Source organism: Pelophylax lessonae (assembly GCF_965119305.1).
Source record: "Pelophylax lessonae genome assembly, chromosome: 6".
Taxonomy (NCBI): Eukaryota; Metazoa; Chordata; class Amphibia; order Anura; family Ranidae; genus Pelophylax; species Pelophylax lessonae.
Window position 1 is genome coordinate 322,851,749 of NC_138773.1, and position 20,252 is coordinate 322,872,000.

At 49.6% G+C, this 20,252-nt stretch overlaps 1 protein-coding gene across 1 annotated transcript in view; it reads left to right on the top strand.

Moving 5' to 3' along the window:
- GLI2 (GLI family zinc finger 2) overlaps positions 1-20,252 on the top strand; it is a 151,323-nt gene that overhangs the window by 60,425 nt on the left and 70,646 nt on the right. Inside the window, exon 2 of the mRNA XM_082262184.1 lies at positions 19,680-19,785. Within this exon, the coding sequence (XP_082118310.1) occupies positions 19,680-19,785 (106 nt within the window). The remainder of the gene's footprint in view (positions 1-19,679; positions 19,786-20,252) is intronic.

The following is a 20,252-nucleotide window of genomic DNA, read 5'->3' on the forward strand; positions in this document are numbered from 1 at the left end:
CAATGTAATCTTAACGACACCCCCAGTTTGATCGCATATCGCAGTGCGATCGTGCAGATCGCACAGGATCGGATTGCACAAGTGTGAACCGCTGTGCGATCCGATCCTGATGCGGCTGCAAAAATGCCTCCTGTGCGTGTTTGCTGCGGGTGCGATGCGAATTTAGCCATACAAAGTGTGTGGCTAAACTCGCACCGCACAGCCGATCGCATGTAATGAAGGAGCAGTGCGCGCCGACATTACATGCGAACCCGGCACTCGCAGAAGTGTGAACCGGGGCTGAATCTCTACAAGGTGAGATCCTCCATGGAGCACCAGACCGAGGGAGATTGACGGTTATTTTGTGTTTTTTCAATTTGCAAATAATTGCACCAACTGTTGTCACCCTCTCACCAAGCTGCTTGGCGAAGGTCTTGTAGCCCATTCCAGCCTTCTGTAGGTCTACAATCTTGTCCCTGACATCTCTCGGCCATGGTGGAGAGATTGGAATCTGATTGCTTCTGTGGACAGGTATCTTTTATACAGGTAACAAGCTGAGATTAGCAGCACTCCCTTAACCACTTAAGCACCGGAAGATTTTACCCCCATTCCGACCAGGGGGTATTTTGCGATTTGGCACTGCGTGACTTTAACGGACAATTGCGCGGTCGTACGACGCTGTATCTAAACGAATTTGGCGTCCTTTTTTTCCTACAAACAGAGCTTTCTTGTGGTGGTATTTGATCACCTGTGCGATTTTTTGATCACGCGCTATAAACAAAAAAAGAGCGTCAATTTTGCAAAAATAGCAATATTTTTCACATTTTTTTATATGAAATTCCCCCCCCCAAAAAAATGTAAAAATCTAAATTTTTTAACATTTTCGGCCAATTTTTTTTATGCTACCTATGTTTGGTAAAAAAAAATCGCAAAAAGCGTATTTTGATTGGTTTGCGCAAAAGTTATTGCGTTTACTAACAAAGGGAAAGATTTTTGTCATTTTTGTTGTTTTTTTTTTTTAACGCGTAATGGCGGCGATCTGCGATTTTTTTTGCGGGACTGCGACATTGCGGCGGACAGATCGGACTCTTGACTGACATTTTTGACACTTTTGGGGTTACCAGTGACATTACTACAGTAATCAGTGCTATACATATGCACTGTTACTGTAAAAATACACTGGTAGTGAAGGGGTTAACTTTATTTGAGAGGGAGGGGCTGTGTGTGTCCCTAGGGGCGTGCTTTCTACTGTGATTGGCTGTGGCTTCAGATGTATGAAGAGTGATCAACGGTTCTACATAGTAGAACCGTATGATCATCCTTCATACACAGGGGAGAATGACAGGTGGCTTGTTTACACAAGCCGCCTGACTTTCTCCCTCTCCCCTGACGATCGCAGAGTGACCGGCGGACATCGGGTCCACCGGTCACACGCGCGGGGGGGGGTCCGTGACCGCGCGGGAGCGCGCCTCCGGGGGCGCGCGCTCGCTCCCTAGACCCTCACAGGCTAGCGACGTAGACCTACGTCGATTTGCCTGTGAGGGGCTGACTGCCGACGTAGATCTGCGTTATGCAGTCGGCAAGTGGTTAAGGCTCCTTTCCCACTGGCTTTCTGATCAGGTCCCTGTCAGTTTTTCAGGCAGACCAGATGGAATGCTGTATGCATCCCTATGGGGCAGTGAAGACATCTCCGTTGATACCTGCTGCTATCCGTTCCGATCCTGTCTGTCAAATCCAGATGGATGGAAACCCTATTTTCCATCCGTAGGGAGGATCAGATCTGATGAAAACTAACAGGCAGTCCGTTTTCATCTGATCTCCCATAGAGGAGAGAGGGGCTCTGACAGGTCTGTCTCTGCAAAGTAAGCGGAGATGGACCTCTCATCCGCCTGCTCAGTGGGGATCGATCCCCGCTGAGCTAAATGGAGACCGCCGGGCGGAAAGCCTGTATGACCCACCCCAAAGGTCAAAGGTCAGGAGTTTTTTTTCTCTCAGAGGTCAAAGGTCATAGCTCCACCTACTGTTGGAGACAGGAGGTGGCTGTGCGCTCCGCGCGTCCGCCCTAGTGTTGGACACAGGAGGTGGCGCGCGCTCCGCGTGTTCCACCCTAGTGTTGGACACAGGTGGCGTCGACGGACTCCGTTCTGCTCAGCGGGGGATCAATCCGCCGATCCCCGCTGAGCAGGCGGATGACAGCTCCGTCTCCGCTCTGTGTGCAGAGACTGAGCTGTCAGATCCCCGCTGTCCTCTATGGGGGAATCGGATGAGAACGGACCACCTGTTCGTTCTCATCCGATCTGCCAGACAGATGGAAAATAGGCCTTCCATCCATCCGGATTTGACAGACAGGATCGGATCGAATGGCAGCGGGTGTCAACGGAGATGTCTCCACCGACATCCGCTGCCCCATAGGGATGCATGGGGCATCCGATCAGGATCCTAAAGAGAGTGCTCCAAATCTCAGCTCGTTACCTGTATAGAAGACACCTGGGAGCCAGAAACCTTGCGGCTTGATAGGGGGACCCTAACAAAAATAAATAAATAATAAATTAATGATATCAATACAAAAAGCTGAAAAAAATCCTAGCAACCATTGATGCAGCAGATTATAGTTTTCTCTATTGCCTGATGAAAAAAAGCAGCAAAGCTTGAGAAAGCTGTATAAAAATGTGCAAATCGCGCATAAAAACACCACAAAACCGCTCAAACACGCTACACTCAAGTGTGAATGCAGCCCAAGTGACTTGTCCTGTAATTGGTTTTATCCCAGTAGTTGTTCAGCAAAGGTGCTGATTTCACTACCCAAGGCACCAGAGGGAGAGCCTGCTTTCACGTATTGATCGTCATCAGCAAGCATGTGAATATCACCTTGAAAAACGGCGCTCGATGTTCACTCACAATGCGTACCTTCTTCTTGGGATGGAAATCAGAGGCGCTGTGCGACCTCTTTATTACACTCTGTACTCGGCCTTGAGTCAGATTTCCGGAATCCCATCCATGTCTGGGCCCTGGCTCCCCGCCATCCACCGTCCGACGTGCCAAACAAAACAGACGCGACTGACCAGCGCTGGGGATCAGGGACGGGGTGACACTGACGCAGTAGGGTGCTCTCTGGCTCCCTCCAGCTGTTCCATGGGGGGGGGGAGGGTCATTAAACTCTGTTCTCTGCTCCATTCTAGAGCGGACCCGCACCCGGTGCCAACGCCTGTCACTCCGCTGTGCTGTCACACTGCTGTCACTGCCAACTAACTGATTCTAACTCCAGATTCTTCCTGGCACTCGATGGCTCGAATGTTTCTAAAAACTCCTTGCTGAGACCGCAATCATCAGACATGTCAACGTCTCTCCTACCAATGGACATCCCATAAACATTAAAGCCGAAGTTTAATCTGCAAATTCCCCCCCCCCCCCAATCAAATAACGAATTTCCATTTTCATTGCGTACCTTATTTTAGATAAATGAAAAAGGAAAAGACAATGCTTAAAAGTTTAAGTGCTATAATATGCATAGTAATATATAAGCAGCAACTAATCCGTGTGATTTTTTTCACAGTTCAAATACAAAATTAAAGTTGCACTGATTTGCCTAAATTCACAGCAAAAACAATGATCTAAATATAAATGAACTCAAAAGTCCAAAAGCCTTTGGCTCCTGGACGACGTCAACATATGACGAAACACGTAGGGAAGAGTGGGAGGGGGGTGTACTCAGAGGGGAAATTTTAGGGGGAGAGGATTTGTGGTAGGACAAATGATTTATTTATTTTTTTTGCGGGGGGGGGGGGGTGCTGTGGAGATTTGAGGAGAGAGAGGATTTTAGATAGGAGGGGGGATGGGGGGCAAAGCTTTGTGCTAGGAGGAGTGTCTTTTATACTTAGAGGGTAAGAATACAGATAACTGCTTAATTTTGTTATTTTTTTTTTTAGGGGGGGGGGGGGTGAAGGGTTGTGTTGTGGGAATTTGAGTGAGAGGATTTGAGTTGGGAGGGGGGATGAGGGGGGCAAAGATTTGTGCTGGGAGGGGGTATTTTAATGCTTAGGTAAGTCTGCAGATTACTGCTCAGTTTTTATTTTTTTTTGGAGGGGGGGGGGAGCGCATGGTTCTAGATGACCTTGTCCCAACACTATCAATGGCATCATCACTGGGTCTCCGTGCTTCTCTATGCAATGCAGGCAGATCATGGCTGGTGGGAGGAGCTGTACATAGCTTCCTGATTATATCACAGCGCCCTGCCTCGCCACTTCTCTTAGGAGCCCTCAGCCCTGATGCAAGCAGTGGGAGGAGTTATGCAAACATTAAAATGCCTTGACGGGTGGGTGTCAGTCTGGAGGAGTGGGCGTTCCTAGGCAGGCTGTATTTACGTAGGTAACGCCCACATGTGGCTCTGAACCTTCATGATTGAAAGAACTGACATCCAATGAATGAAAGGGGGCGGGCCACGCAGACACATGTGGTACTGAGCCTCTATTACTGACAGAACTGAAAACTTATAAATGAAAGGGGCGGAGCCAGGGACAGTTAAGCTGTTGAGGAAAGGGCTAGATGATGCTGGACCAGGAAATGGGGTGGGGCTCTATCGAAGCCGTTTCGGTGCGGGGGAGGAGTGGGTACACCGGTGTGAGGCTGGAGGGGGGCTCAAGCTTATGAGAGCATTCTGGGACCAGTAAAACTTCGTTATTATGTTCTCCCATGAATCGTTTTTTTAGCAACTTATTTTATTTTTGAATTACATTTTTTTATTTATTTATTTATTTTCAAGCGGGAATCACAAACTTTTGTAGCCATGTAAATCCTCCGGCGGTAAGGGGGGGTGGGGGGTATGGCATTCACAACGTCCGCTGAGCCACCTCGGCCACAATATCATAAAAGGGAGCAGAGGGGGGTAAAAAAACATGAGGTAACCCCCCAATTATCAAACCCCCCGCTGGGCCGGAGAATAGAGGACTGGCCGCGGTATTGAGTCGCGCACGACGGAGGATGAAGTGCTGAGAAAAGAGCTGAGAGTTTAATATTCTGCTCGAGTAGTTTGTGTGTGAGTGCGAATGTCAGCCGCACAAAGGGGGTGAAGAGCCGGGGGGGGGGGGGGGGGGGGACATCTCCATACCCGCCGAGATCAAATCATTTTCTGCTGAAAAATAGACTCTGTGATAAATACGGGGCTCCATCCTCCCACATAGAACGCCTTCCTCCATCCATGAGCCGTCATCTATAACATTGTAATCTCAGTGACCGCATGCCATGTGACCATGTACCATGTAACAGTGTGCCATGTGACTGTGTGCCATGCCATGTAACTGTGTGCAATGCCAGGTGACCGTGTGCCATGTAACAGTGCCATGTAACCGTGTGCTATGCCATGTGACCATGTGCAATGTAACTGTGTGCCATACCATGTGACCATGTGCCATGCCATTTAACCGTGTGCCTTGCCATGTGACTGTGTGCCATGCCATGTAACCGTGTGCCATGCCATGTGCCATCTAACCGTGTGCCATGCCATGTGCCATCTAACCGTGTGCCATGCCATGTGACGTGTGCCATGCCATGTAACTGTGTGCCTTGCCATGTGACCGTGTGCCATGTAACCGTGTGCTATGCCATGGTATTGTGTGCCATGTAACCGTGTGCCATGCCATGTGACTGTGTGACATGTAACCATGTGCCATGTAACCGTGTGCTATGCCATGTGACCATGTATCATGTAACCATGTGCTATGCCATGTGACCATGTATCATGTAACCGTGTGCTATGCCATGTGACCATGTACCATGTGACCACATACCCTGTGACCGTGTGCCATGTGACCACATACCCTGTGACCGTGTGCCATATTGCCGCATGTCGTGACCGCGTGCCATGCCCTGTGACCGTGTGCCATGTGACCGCATACAATACCCTGTGACCACGTGCCATGTAGCCGTGTGCCATGCCCTGTGACTGTGTGCCAATGCGACTGCATGCCCTGTGACCATGTGCCATGTGACCGCATGCCCTGTGACCAAGTGCCATGTGACCGCATGCCCTGTGACCATGTTCCGTCCCATGTGATCGCATGCCCTGTGTGCCATGGGCTGCATTGGATTTTGCAAAAGCTTTTTGACACAGTTCCACACACATGGCTAATGTGCCCCCCCCCCCCTCCTGGAATCTCAACCTCCCCTGTAAAGTTAAGCCACTTTATACCATCCTGTCTGGTCTGTTATATAATCCTGTGTACCTGTGGCCCTGTGTCTGTGTTTTAAAAAAATAAGCCGTTCTTTACCAGTTTTCAGAGCGCCGATCGCCGCTCACATGACCTGCCAGCTCTCTCCTCCTGCAGCGGGCGGGGCCGAGTATTTTCCGCTGACTTCAATCGGGAGGGGAGGAGGAGAGGAGAGAGGCGGCGGGTTACGTGAGCGGCGATCAGAGCTCTGAAAACTGGTAAAGAGCGGCTTATTTTTCCCCTTTAAAAATAAATACTCGTGAGTCACGGCTTGTGTGGTGACTGACATCAGCAGCCGCGTGGACCACTGTCCTCGGCCCCAGGCCCCGGTGCTATCATTCAAGGAAATTGAGGAGATTTGTGGCCCCGTGCACAGAGGCACCGCATGTGACATCACAGCACGTACTGACGTCACGTGCCTGCATGCGCCGCTTGCACAGACTCAAAACAGAGAGGGTCAGCTTTGCTCTTGTATCAGGTTTCTCAAACCTTTGATGTGAGAGGGGACTCTGATGGGGCCCCTGATATAAGGGGAGGCTCTGATGGGGGACCCTGATGTGAGTGGGGACTCTGATGGGGGACCCTGATGTGAGGGGGGACTCTGATGGGGACCCAGATATAAGGGGGGACTCTGATGGGGACCCGGATATAAGGGGAGGCTCTGATGGGGACCCTGATGTAAGGGGGGCTCTGATGGGGACCCTGATGTAAGGGGGGCTCTGATGGGGACCATGATATAAGGGGGGACTCTGATGGGGACCCTGATGTAAGGGAGGCTCTGATGGGGACCCTGATGTAAGGGGGCTCTGATGGGAACCATGATATAAGGGGAGACTCTGATGGGGACCCTGATGTAAGGGGGGCTCTGATGGGGACCCTGATGTAAGGAGGGCTCTGATGGGGACCCTGATGTAAAGAGGGCTCTGATGGGGACCCTGATGTAAGGAGGGCTCTGATGGGGACCCTGATGTAAGGAGGGCTCTGATGGGGACCCTGATGTAAGGGGGGCTCTGATGGGAACCTTGATATAAGGGAGGCCATGATTGGAACCCTAAAATACGGAGGGGGGCTCTGATGGAGACACTGTTGTAAGGGGGGTGGACTCTGATGTGAACTGAGGAAATGTCTCCTCCTCCTTCTACAAAGTTACAATGTACAGTCTGATCACTGGGGGAGGGGAGACTGAGGAAATACCTCCTCCTTCTTCTACAAAGTTACAATGTACAGTCTGATCACCGGGGGAGAGAAGACTGAGGAAATTCCTCCTCCTCCTTCTACAAAGTTACAATGTACAGTCTGATCACCGGGGGAGAGAAGACTGAGGAAATGCCTCCTCCTTCTTCTACAAAGTTACAATGTACAGTCTGATCACCGGGGGAGAGAAGACTGGTGAAATTCCTCCTCCTCCTTCTACAAAGTTACAATGTACCGTCTGATCACTGCGGGAGGGGAGATTGCAGCAGACTGATGACATCATCTCAGCCTTTGCAAAGTTACTGACTGGAGGTCAGGATGGTTTTTTAGTGATAGGCGGAGCTTATCTGAGAATATGTCAGGAATTATATCCATGCAGACGTGTGAATATCCTGACTCCACTTTGATGCGTTGACAAGTCACTCAGACATTTCCAGCACAGACCGGTGACGCGGTGCGTAGATTATCGCTGCTCATTAGTGCCGTCCACATCGCTGAGCCGCGTGTTAACCGACAGCCGAGCCTCCTGCAGTTTTTATGGCAACCAATCAGAGGAAGGTGAAATGCTGAATTTTCCACACGCATGACCCGGGCCAAGCAACAGCGAACTGTCAGCATTACTTAGCGCTGCTGTGTTATTCTTGCTTATAGCTGCCGTGCGCCCATCTGTCCGCACCACTCATTCCCTGGCACTGCCCTCCTCTCTCCGCCCCTTTTTTTAGCTGGGTTCAGTTCAATGCGGAGCGCCCTGGCGTTTTCCAGAGATGCAGAAATGAGCCGCGATCTGCCCTGCCGTTATTTTAGGGACATTTTTGTCTCCTGGCACCAAAACTTCGACTTTCCAGAAGCAAAAGAATTCACCAACGGCAGCGACTATTTGCCTAATAAAGTCGTGCGATGACAGGTAGCGGCACCTAGTCTGTGACTCGGCCTGGATTCAGTTCAGCTAATGACCAGCGGAGGGAAAGGGTAGCGTGGGCCCCTGCCAAAAAAAACCCAGGCCCCTGCCAAAAAAAACCCAGGCCCCTGCATAAACCCCCCCCCCCCCCTGGGCTCCTGTCAAAAAAAACCCCGGGCCCCTGCATAAAAAAAAAACCCTGGTCCCTGCCAAAAAAAAAACCCCAGGCCCCTGCCAAACAAAACCCTGGGCCCCTGCCAAAAGAACTCCCGGGCCCCTGCCAAAGAACCCCCGGGCCCCTGCAAAAAAAAACCCGGGCCCTTGCATAAACCCCCCCCCCCCCGGTCCCTGCAAAAAAAAAACCCCAGGCCCCCGCCAAAAATAACTCCCAGGCCCCTGCCAAAAAAACTCCTGGGCCCCTGCCAAAAAAAGCCCGGGCCCCTGCAAAAAGAACCCCCGGGCCCCTGCCAAAAAAACCCCGGGCTCCTGCATAAATAAAAAAACACCACTCCCTGCCAAAAGACCCCCGGGCCCCTGCAAAAAAAGAAAACAGACTGACACCCACCCAACAAGGGGTTTAGATATTTGCATAACTCCTCCCACTCCTTCAGAATGACACCCACCCATCAAGGCATTTTGATATTTGCATAACTCCTCCCACTCCTCCAGACTGACACCCACCCATCAAGGCACTTTTTATATTTGCATAACTCCTCCCACTCTATACTGACACCCACCGATCAAAGGGTTTTGATATTTACATAACTGCTCCCTCTCCTTCAGACTGACACCCACCCATCAAGGCACTTTGATATTTGCATAACTCCTCCCTCTCCTCCAGACTGTCACCCACCCATCAAGGCACTTTCATATTTGCATAACTCCTCCCTCTCCTCCAGACTGACGACCACCCATCAAGGGGGTTCCAATATTTGCATAACTCCTCCCATTCCTCCAGTCTGACACCCACCCATCAAGGGGTTTTGATATTGCATAACTCCTCCCACTGCTTGCAGGGCTGAGGGCTCTTAACAGGAGTACTGAGGAAGGGGGCTGTGATGTTATCAGGAAGCTATGTACAGCCCTCAGCTGGCCCCTCCCGCCAGCCATGATCTGCCTGCATTGCATATAGAGGCACAGAGACCCAATGATGACATCACACAGGGACTATAATAAGGTATATAATGAAAAATGGAAACAAAAGGTTTTTTCATGATTTTCACATAAGCAATTGATGAGGGGGGAGGGGGGAACCCGGGTCACGCAAAATATAAGCATTGAACGTCAGCTTTAATTTCTCAACACTGCGACACCTAACTAAAAACATTCCGCCCTCGGCATTAAAGGGACGGTAACCCCAATCACCCGCCTGGTTTGCCCTGCGCAGGGTGCTATGTATATGTTCGATCGGGGCTCACGTTCCCCCCGCCGCGTCCTGTGAAGGACTCCGCTGATGTTTTCCATCAGGCTCTTGTTTCCGGTCTGAAATTAAAGACAAATGGCGCGCCTGACTTCATTAACGTGAAGATTTAAACTGTTTTTCTTTTCCCTTCACCACATGAAGAAGTCAAATAATCATCCTGACATCAGCCGAGGATTGCTGGGACGGCGAATGACCTTAATTGGTTCTGCTTGCAGGAGGGGCCCCTGTCCCACGTCCCCCCCGGGACCCCTACAGAGTGTTAGGTTGGCGCTCTGTGCAGCTACAGGCTTCTATCGGCATCTCACAGCGGGAAAAATAATGGTTTGATCCCCGGCAGATTTTGTAAGTTTGCCAACTTACAAAGAAATTACTTTTCTTTACTGCAGTTTAGTAACACTTACAGGTCTTGTCCCTCCCCCAGCCTGTGATTGGACAGTGAGAGGAGAAGCAGCAGACCGATGAGCTCATCTCTCTGCTCTCTCCTCCTAACAGCATGTGCCTTGTTAACACATGAGCATTGCAGTGGATTTGATTCCACTTTTCCCAGTCTACGCTCAGCTGTACAAGGACTGCAAGAGGCTGCAAGTTTGTGTGTTAACCTCTTTAAGAGCCGCTCTGCGCAAACCGCCGTAGGTATACATCGGTCGTGCGCAGGGAGCGAGTGCGCGCCACTGCTCATTAGCGGGAAAGCCGATGCACGGGGGAGGCGACTCCGATTGCCGTCTGACACCCGCTGAGAGAGAAGGACGGTCAGCTGTTGTAAACACAGCCGACCGTTCTTCTCCCTGGAATGATCACAGAGTGCCTGTGATCCTTCTATATAGGAACACAGGTCTCTATGATCATTTCACAGGCCACGCCCCCCCCACTGTTAGAAATGCGTCCCTAGGTACACATTTAACCCCTTGATCACCCAAACTGTTAACCCCTTCCCTGCCAATGTCATTACATGGGGTGCGACTTGCCATGCGACTTTAGTGTTCAAAGACAAAATCGTACGCGTGTGAATGGAGCCTAAAGAAATAGGAGACCGCAAGCAAGTCGGAACGTCTCGCCGCAACTGATTAATGACGAGTGTCACAAAATCGCATTGCGCGCTCGCCGAACATACGCTGTAACTCCTCTCGGAATTAACGAGCACACGGGCGTACTTTTCATCCGGCGTGTAAATAATGACAGCGGCGTCCCCCTCGTCACATTAACGATCCCTCCCCGCCATCGAGACGATGGCTACGCCACACCTGCCATCGTTTCACGCGGCTGAGCGGAGGGCGGCGGGGTATTTATAACCTTCGCTGCGATTTGTCACAGCGGAACTGTCTGTTCTCGAAATTAGGCGATGTCCCATTTCTCAGCGCCTAATTTTTTATTTTTTTTTTGGAGAGGGGGTGACTCGCTACCACAGGTGTGCATATGGCGGTGACCTAATTAATGTGAAATATGGCCGCCTGCGCAATGGCTGACGGGTGGGCGGAATGCGCCAGGCCTCCAGGTGCCATATCTAGATCTCAGTTTCTGTTCTATATTAAGAGGCGAAAGCAAGATGTGACTCCGTCCAGCCAGGCCATGCTGGGATTTGTAGTCCTGATTCAACATTGTCAGCGGATGCCGAGTATAACGCTGATCCTAGAAATCTTCCCTCTTAGGTTTTGGTTCGCTCCTTTTGCGTGTTGGTAACGCACGTGAAATCACGCGATTTTCTGACATGCGCACAAATGAACCGCCCTTTCGCAGATGCGCAACGATTCCGTTAACCACTTGCCGACCTCCCGCCGCAGTTATAGGTCGGTACTTTGACGCTAAATACCAGGGTTATGGCAGCAGATAGCAGCCATAACCCCGGTATTTTTTCAAACGGCCAGCGATCCTCTTTCACATAAAAGTGGCTCTAGCGGCAGATTCGCCGCGGGATCACTTTTATGGGCGGCTGGAGAGGTTCCCCCCCTCCCGGTCCTTTCCTCTCCTTAGCAGGAAGTTGAATGAGGGCAAGATGGCCCCCACTCCACTCTATGGCCTTGGAGGACCGGAGCGACATCATACATCACTTCCTCCTAACAGCCACAAAGGGCCCATTTTTTTCCTTGCAGAACAAGAATGACATTTATTTATTTTTTTTGCTTTTAAGTGTAGATGTGAGGTCTTTTTTGACCCCAGATCTCACATTAACCACTTGCCGACCGGCCGCCGCAGTTTTACTGCGGTAAGCTGGCTCGGCTGCGCGAAACAACGTAGAGGGGGTACATCGGTTCGCGGGAGTAGTGCTGGGGGTTGAACCCACGCTCTGGCTGCGCACTCCTGCCCCCACTAGGCAGCGCGATTGCCGATCCACGGGACCGCCAGCCGCAATTGCCACCGGGGCACCCGCGATTGCTCCCTGCTGAAAGAGATGGACGGTCGGCTGTTGTAAATACGGCAGACCGTTGTTCGCACTGAAATGATCACAGAACGCCTGTGATCCTTCTATATAGCAACACAGGTCTCTATGATCATTTCAAAAGCCACGCCCCCCCCACAGTTAGAAAACACTCCCCTAGGCTCATAATTAACCCTTTGATCGCCCCTAGGGTTAACCCCTTCCCTGCCAGTGTCATTATTACAGTAACAGTGCATATTTTTAGCACTGATCACTGTAGTGATGTCACTGGTACCCCCAAAAGTGTCCGAAATGTCAGTTAGGAGTCCGATCTGTCCGCCCTAATCTTGCAGTCCCGCTAAAAATCGCAGATCGCCGCCATTACTAGTAAAAAATAAATAAAAATTACATAAATCTTTCCCTTAGTAGACGCGATAACTTTTGCGCAAACCAATCAAAATACGCTTATTTGGATTTTTTTTTTACCAAAAATATGTAACGGAATACAAATTGGCCTAAAATTGATCTTTTAGGCCAATTTGTATTTGAATCTTGACCATTTCAGCAGGGACCAGCCGGACATTCGATCCATCTATGGGCAGGCTGGATCTATCGATCGATTTCAGTATAACCAGCCTGTCGGATGTTTTTCCTGCGACCAGTGCTGGTGGCTATATTCCCCCAGCAGTGATCATTGTGTCTGCTGGCTGGGAAGGCTCCACGCCGGGGCTGCAGGGGGGATTCCCCCATCAATACACTCAAAATTGTATAATCTATGGGCTGCTTATACTGAAACATTCGATTTGGAAATATGCTTTATTCTTTAATGACTTCTTTTGAATTTCTTCACATTGTGTATCTACAGCTTTCTACAGATTCTGGGATCCGTCCTGGAGCTCCAGTCAGTGACTCCGCCTAGGCTAGAATGATGTCATCAGTCTGCTGCAGGCAGGAGGAAGCATTTCCTCAGTCTCCCCTCCCCCAGTGATCAGACTGTACATTGTAACTTTGTAGAAGGAGGCATTTTCTCAGTCTCTCCTCCCCAAGTGATCAGACTGTTCATTGTAACTTTGTAGAAGGAGGACGCATTTCCTCAGTCTCTCCTCCAGTGATCAGACTGTACATTGTAACTTTGTAGAAGAAGGAGGAGGCATTTCCTCAGTCTCCCCTCCCCCAGTGATCAGACTGTGCATTGTAACTTTGTAGAAGAAGGAGGAGGCATTTCCTCAGTCTCCCCTCCCCCCCCCCCCGTGATCACACTGTACATTATAACTTTGTAGAAGGAGAAGGAGTCATTTCCTCAGCCTCCCCTCCCCCAGTGATCAGACTGTACATTGTAACTTTGTAGAAGGAGGAGGAGGCATTTCCTCAGCCTCCCCTCCCCCTATGATCAGACTGTACATTGTAACTTTGTAGAAGGAGGAGGGAGCATTTCCTCAGTCTCCCCTCCCCCTATGATCAGACTGTACATTGTAACTTTGTAGAAGGAAGAAGCATTTTCTCAGTTTCCCCTCCCCCAGTGATTAGACTGTACATTGTAACTTTGTAGAAGGAGGAGGAAGCATTTCCTCAGTCTCCCCTCCCCCAGTGATCAGACTGTACATTGTAACTTTGTAGAAGGAGGACGCATTTCCTCAGTCTCTCCTCCAGTGATCAGACTGTACATTGTAACTTTGTAGAAGGAGGAGGAGGCATTTCCTCAGTCTCCCCTCCCCCTATGATCAGACTGTACATTGTAACTTTGTAGAAGGAGGAGGGAGCATTTCCTCAGTCTCCCCTCCCCCTATGATCAGACTGTACATTGTAACTTTGTAGAAGGAAGAAGCATTTTCTCAGTTTCCCCTCCCCCAGTGATTAGACTGTACATTGTAACTTTGTAGAAGGAGGAGGAAGCATTTCCTCAGTCTCCCCTCCCCCAGTGATCAGACTGTACATTGTAACTTTGTAGAAGGAGGACGCATTTCCTCAGTCTCTCCTCCAGTGATCACACTGTACATTGTAACTTTGTAGAAGAAGGAGGAGGCATTTCCTCAGTCTCCCCTCCCCCAGTGATCAGACTGTGCATTGTAACTTTGTAGAAGAAGGAGGAGGCATTTCCTCAGTCTCCCCTCCCCCCCCCCCCCCCCCGTGATCACACTGTACATTATAACTTTGTAGAAGGAGGAGGAAGCATTTCCTCAGTCTCCCCTCCCCCTATGATCAGACTGTACATTGTAACTTTGTAGAAGGAGGAGGAAGCATTTCCTCAGTCTCCCCTCCCCCAGTGATCAGACTGTACATTATAACTTTGTAGAAGGAGAAGGAGTCATTTCCTCAGTCTCCCCTCCCCCAGTGATCAGACTGTACATTGTAACTTTGTAGAAGGAGGAGGAGGCATTTCCTCAGTCTCCCCTCCCCCTATGATCAGACTGTACATTGTAACTTTGTAGAAGGAGGAGGGAGCATTTCCTCAGTCTCCCCTCCCCCTATGATCAGACTGTACATTGTAACTTTGTAGAAGGAAGAAGCATTTTCTCAGTTTCCCCTCCCCCAGTGATTAGACTGTACATTGTAACTTTGTAGAAGGAGGAGGAGGCATTTCCTCAGTCTCCCCTCCCCCTATGATCAGACTGTACATTGTAACTTTGTAGAAGGAGGAGGGAGCATTTCCTCAGTCTCCCCTCCCCCTATGATCAGACTGTACATTGTAACTTTGTAGAAGGAAGAAGCATTTTCTCAGTTTCCCCTCCCCCAGTGATTAGACTGTACATTGTAACTTTGTAGAAGGAGGAGGAAGCATTTCCTTAGTTTTCCCTCCTCTTAGTGATCAGACTGTACATTGTAACTTTGTAGAAGAAGGAATAAGCATTTCCTCAGTCTCCCCTCCTCCATCCCCCCCCCCCCAATCCCCCAACTTGACAAATCTCCCCACAAATGAATCTCTCATCATTCACCTGTAACAATGTATCTTTCATAAACAGAGATGATTTTATTATGAATTGCTGTCATTGGTCGGATGGTTTCCTTATGTGAAATATTTCCTGTCCGTGTCCTGATACGGCCTATCCCAGCACACTGCCCATATTCTGCCCGTCTTCCCAGCGTTGGCGGGGTTAATTGGCCTCCGTAGGCAGAATATTGGGTTTCGGGGGGCCCCCGGCTGGACGGTTCCTGTAGAACAATGCGAGGATTTTCCGCCTGGCCGCAGCCTGATTCAGCCACCTGTCCGCATTCCTCGGCCAGCGCGTTACGTCACCGCGTGGCAGAGGGACACAGCTGCCGATGTTCAGACCGCTGATAACCGGGCCGCTCTGATTGGTCAGAATTCTCCATTCTGAAGTTTTATGCTCTTCACATTGTAAAGTTAAATCCTCCCCTCAGTCTTGTAGCAGCTCCTCTCCTGTATGGAAATGTCTTCCTCTGATTTCACCGCACACTGTGAGCATCTCATAATGCGCATTAGAAGCTGTCAGAGAGAGCCCCACCTCATTTCCCGGCTGGAGGACGTCCAGCATCATCTAGCTCTTTTCTCCCCAGCCCCCCGATTGGTGGCGACCTTCACTCAAGGCACTTTGATATTTGCATAACTCCTCCCTGATTGTTCCTGGCCCTGCCCCTTCATTCATTGGATTTCAGTCCTGTCAATCATGGAGGATCAGCATCATATACAATGATGGCGAACCTTGGCACCACAGATTTTTTGGAACCCCTCATAATGGGCACAGCTGGTGTACAAACCCGGGAACTCAGCAAAGGGATGGTGGGAACCCCTTATAATGGGCACAGCGGGTGTACTGACCCAGGAACTCAGCACAGGGATGGTGGGAACCCCTCATAATGGGCACAGGGGGTGTACAAACCCAGGAACTCAGCACAGGGATGGTGGGAACCCCTCATAATGGGCACAGCAGGTGTACAGACCCAGGAACTCAGCAAAGGGATGGTGGGAACCCCTCATAATGGGCACAGCAGGTGTACAGACCCGGGAACTCAGCACAGGGATGGTGGGAACCCCTCATAACGGGCACAGCAGGTGTACAGACCCGGGAACTCAGCACAGGGATGGTGGGAACCCCTCATAATGGGTACAGCAGGTGTACAGACCCGGGAACTCAGCACAGGGATGGTGGGAACCCCTCATAATGGGCACAGCAGGAGTACAGACCCGGGAACTCAGCACAGGGATGGTGGGAACCCCTCATAATGGGCACTACAGGTGTACTACAATTCCTAAACCCAATGGTAAAAGCAAACAAAATTATGAGGTACTTTCAAATGACATTTGTCAAGTCTCTGTTGGCATTATCGAATGTACTGATGAGATTCTTCGTACAAACATTCATAGGAAAAAAACTAGCTATGTATTGCTAGCTTTAGCACAGAGATTCCACCAATAGAGTCTCTAAGAGTAAGAACTTGGGGGGGTTGACGCTCCGGCATCCACCAAACTCTGAATTATCTGATTGGGGTCGACTAAAAATAAGATAATAGAAGATTTCTGTACAACAATTTTGACAATTATATCATCAGAGAAGATTATACTGATAAACTCCTATATTGGTTATTGGTGGCTTCACCCTAGTTTATTAGTACCCCCGTTCAGCAGATCCCCTGCTCAGTAGTACCCTCAGCTCTGCTGATGCCCCACTTAGTAGTACCTCCAGTTCTGGTAACCCCCCACAGCTCTGCTGATCCCCCGCTCAGTTGTAGCCCCCCCAGCTCTGCTGATCCCGCCCCGCTCATTTGTACCCCTCCCCCCCAGCTCTGCTGATCCCCTGCTCACACACTTTATGAAGCATCCAATTTTTTGGTGCATTCGTAGCTCTTTTTTTCAATGGGCTGCCGTAACAACAACGCACATTAACACACCACAAAAACATAAAAGTGTCCACAAGTGTTTATCCCTAACCGCTCAGCTTACGCTCTACTCCTCGAGTTGGCTGGCATTCTTCAGTGACAGCAGATCTGCTGTAGTTTTGAACTCCCTGTTGGAGACGCTTAGCGCTCCATGTGAGCTTTCACAGAGCAATTCTGTCTCGTTATGTTCTCACTTTGCCGGCGCCATATCATCATATTTCACACAACGTGAGGCCGCCTGCCGCTCCTACCGCCGTGTGAATTATCTGTACCTCAGCGAGACGTCTCCTCTTCATAACTGTATCCTGCTGATGCTGATCTCACAACCAACATAATCAGATACCTGTCCTAGCTCTGCATGTGTTCAATGTAATCATGTCTGCCTTATAGTGGGAAAGGGAGGCTGAGGCTCTAGAGGTGGGTTAGGTGGCTATCAGGCCAGGGGTCAGTAGGCAGTTGGTAATGGTACTGCAGAGGAAATTTACGGCAGACGTCTGCAATTAAAGACTGTGGACAATACCGCAAGGGTGGGGGGCACACAATTTTGGAGTGTATCTGTGGGGATTTGTGCCCATTCAGTCAAAAGGAAATTTCCGAGGTCAAGTACTGACATTGGATGAGAAGACTTGGATTGCGGTCAGGGGTTCCAATTCATCCCCAAGGTGTGGAGTAGGGTTGAGCTCAGGACACTTGAGTTCCTCCAAACCAAACTGGTCAAACCATGTCTTTATGGAGCTGTTCGATAGGGTTGAGGTCAGGGCTCTGTGCAGGACACTTGAGTTCCTCCAAACCAAACTGGTCAAACCAAGTCTTTATGGAACTGTTTAGTTGGGTTTAGGTCAGGGCTCTGTGCAGGCCATTCAAGTTCCTCCAAACCAAACTGGTCAAACCATGTCTTTATGGAGCTGTTCGGTAGGGTTGAGGTCAGGGCTCTGTGCAGGACACTTGAGTTCCTCCAAACCAAACTGGTCAAACCATGTCTTTATGGAACTGTTCAGTTGGGTTGAAGTCAGGGCTCTGTGCAGGCCATTCAAGTTCCTCCAAACCAGACTGATCAAACCATGTCTTTATAGAGTTGTTCAGTAGGGTTGAGGTCAGGGAGACTTGGATTGCAGTTGGGGTTCCAATTCATCCCCAAGGTGTTTAGTAGGGTTGAGGTCAGGGCTCTGTGCAAGACACTTGAGTTCCTCCAAACCAAACTGGTCAAACCATGTCTTTATGGAACTGTTCAGTAGGGTTAAGGTCAGGGCTCTGTGCAGGACACTTGAGTTCCTCCAAACCAAACTTGTCAAACCATGACAAGATTTTACCATGTTTGGATGAGAAGACCAGACTCACCACAGGCAATTCATCCCAAAGGTGTTCAGTAGGGTTGAGGTCGGGGCTCTGAGCAGGACATCCAGGTTCCTCCACACCAGACTGGTCAATCAATGACTTTATAGAGCTAACTTTTAATAAAGCAGCCCTTCTAAAGCTTTTTATCCCCGAGGAGCCCTTAAAATAATTTTTGGATGACGGGGAATGCCTGCTTACATTTATTCATTTGGGGGGGGCCTCTTACGTTGGTGGTTAGGGAAAAATGCCTGTTACAGTGGTGATCAGAATGCTACCCTTACAGACAGCTAAGATGATCACTGTTGTCATGTCATTGGCTCTGCCAAGTGGTGTTGGACCCAGAATTATGTAGGCACAGTCAGAAGGGAGGTTAATCAGCCACAGTTTAAGGAACTCTCAGTAATCTCTGGAAGAACTCTAGGCTTCCACAGACCCTAGTCTAGTTGTGAGTAGCTGGTATAAAATGTAGGAGCTATTTTTGGTGTCATGCACTCTGTAGTGGATTCTATGTTTATGTCATGCACTTTGGATAGGGACCATGTTTGGTGTCATGCACTCTGGATGGAAGCTATCTTTGGTGTCATGCATTCTGGGTAGAAGCCATGTTTTTGGTGTCATGCACTTCAGATAGAAGCTATGTTTGGTGTCATGCACTCTGGATGGGAGCCATGTTTGGTGTCATGCATTCTGGGTAGAAGCCATGTCTTTAGTGCCATGCACTCCAGATAGGAGCTATATTTGGTGTAATGCACTCTTGGTGAGAAGCAATATTTGGTGTTGTGCACTCTGGGTAGAAGCCATGTTTTTGGTGTCATACACGTCGGATAGGAGCCATGTTTGGTGTCATGCACTCTTGATGGGAGCTATGTTTGGTGTCATGCACTCTGGATAGTAGCTATAATTTGTGTCATGCACTCTGGATAGTAGCCATGTTTGGTGTCATGCACTCTGGATAGTAGCCATGTTTGGTGTCATGCACTCTGGATAGTAGCCATGTTTGGTGTCATGCACTCTGGATAGTAGCCATGTTTGGTGTCATGCACTCTGGATAGTAGCCATGTTTGGTGTCATGCACTCTGAATAGTAGCCATGTTTGGTGTCATGCACTCTGAATAGTAGCCTTGTTTGGTGTCATGCACTCTGGATAGTAGCTCTGAATAGTAGCCATGTTTGGTGTCATGCACTCTGAATAGTAGCCATGTTTGGTGTCATGCACTCTGGATAGTAGCCATGTTTGGTGTCATGCACTCTGGATAGTAGCCATGTTTGGTGTCATGCACTCTGGATAGTAGCCATGTTTGGTGTCATGCACTCTGGATAGTAGCTATTCTTGGTGTCATGCACTCTAGATGGAAGCCATGTTTGATGCCATGGACTGTACAATAGATATGTTATTGACAATAACAGAACTTCTTCTGCAGAAACCGACTCACCTGAATTTGTATCTTCTCTTGGCAGGTCCAGCTCATCTCTTCCCTGCGTTCCACTCTCCTTTCCCGATTGACATCCGGCACCAAGAGGGCCGATATCACTATGAGGGCCACGGAATCCACGCCATCCATGGGTAGGTTGTCCCACTGTCTAATGATCATGATATCACAATGCTGTTGTTAAGAATGTTCTCCAGCTGGCACACACTGGTCGTCCTCTGACCCTCTGTAGGGACACAGACCATGATCACAGAACTGGGACCTCCACACCTCATTGAGATTAAACATAGATTGCTGTAACTGCACTGAAGGTTGCAAATCGCAGTAGCTGAGAGCACATTTCTCTAGACGAGGGACGAGGTCTGAGCCAAATTCACCATCGGCTGAATCTTCTGAGGGTCTCATCCTTTTGGCTAAGATCAAGTGTAGTATCTGTTCTTATCAGTGTTGGAATGGAACCTGAAGGTTAGTATCGGTGGTGGCCGAGGTATACCGGGGCGCTCTGGGCGTAACTGGAGGACCGGAGTAGGCCAAACCAGAGAAAGCCAGAGGGTTCCAATGCCTTCCTGATTTGAATGGGTCCGCCCCTACCAGTTTGAAG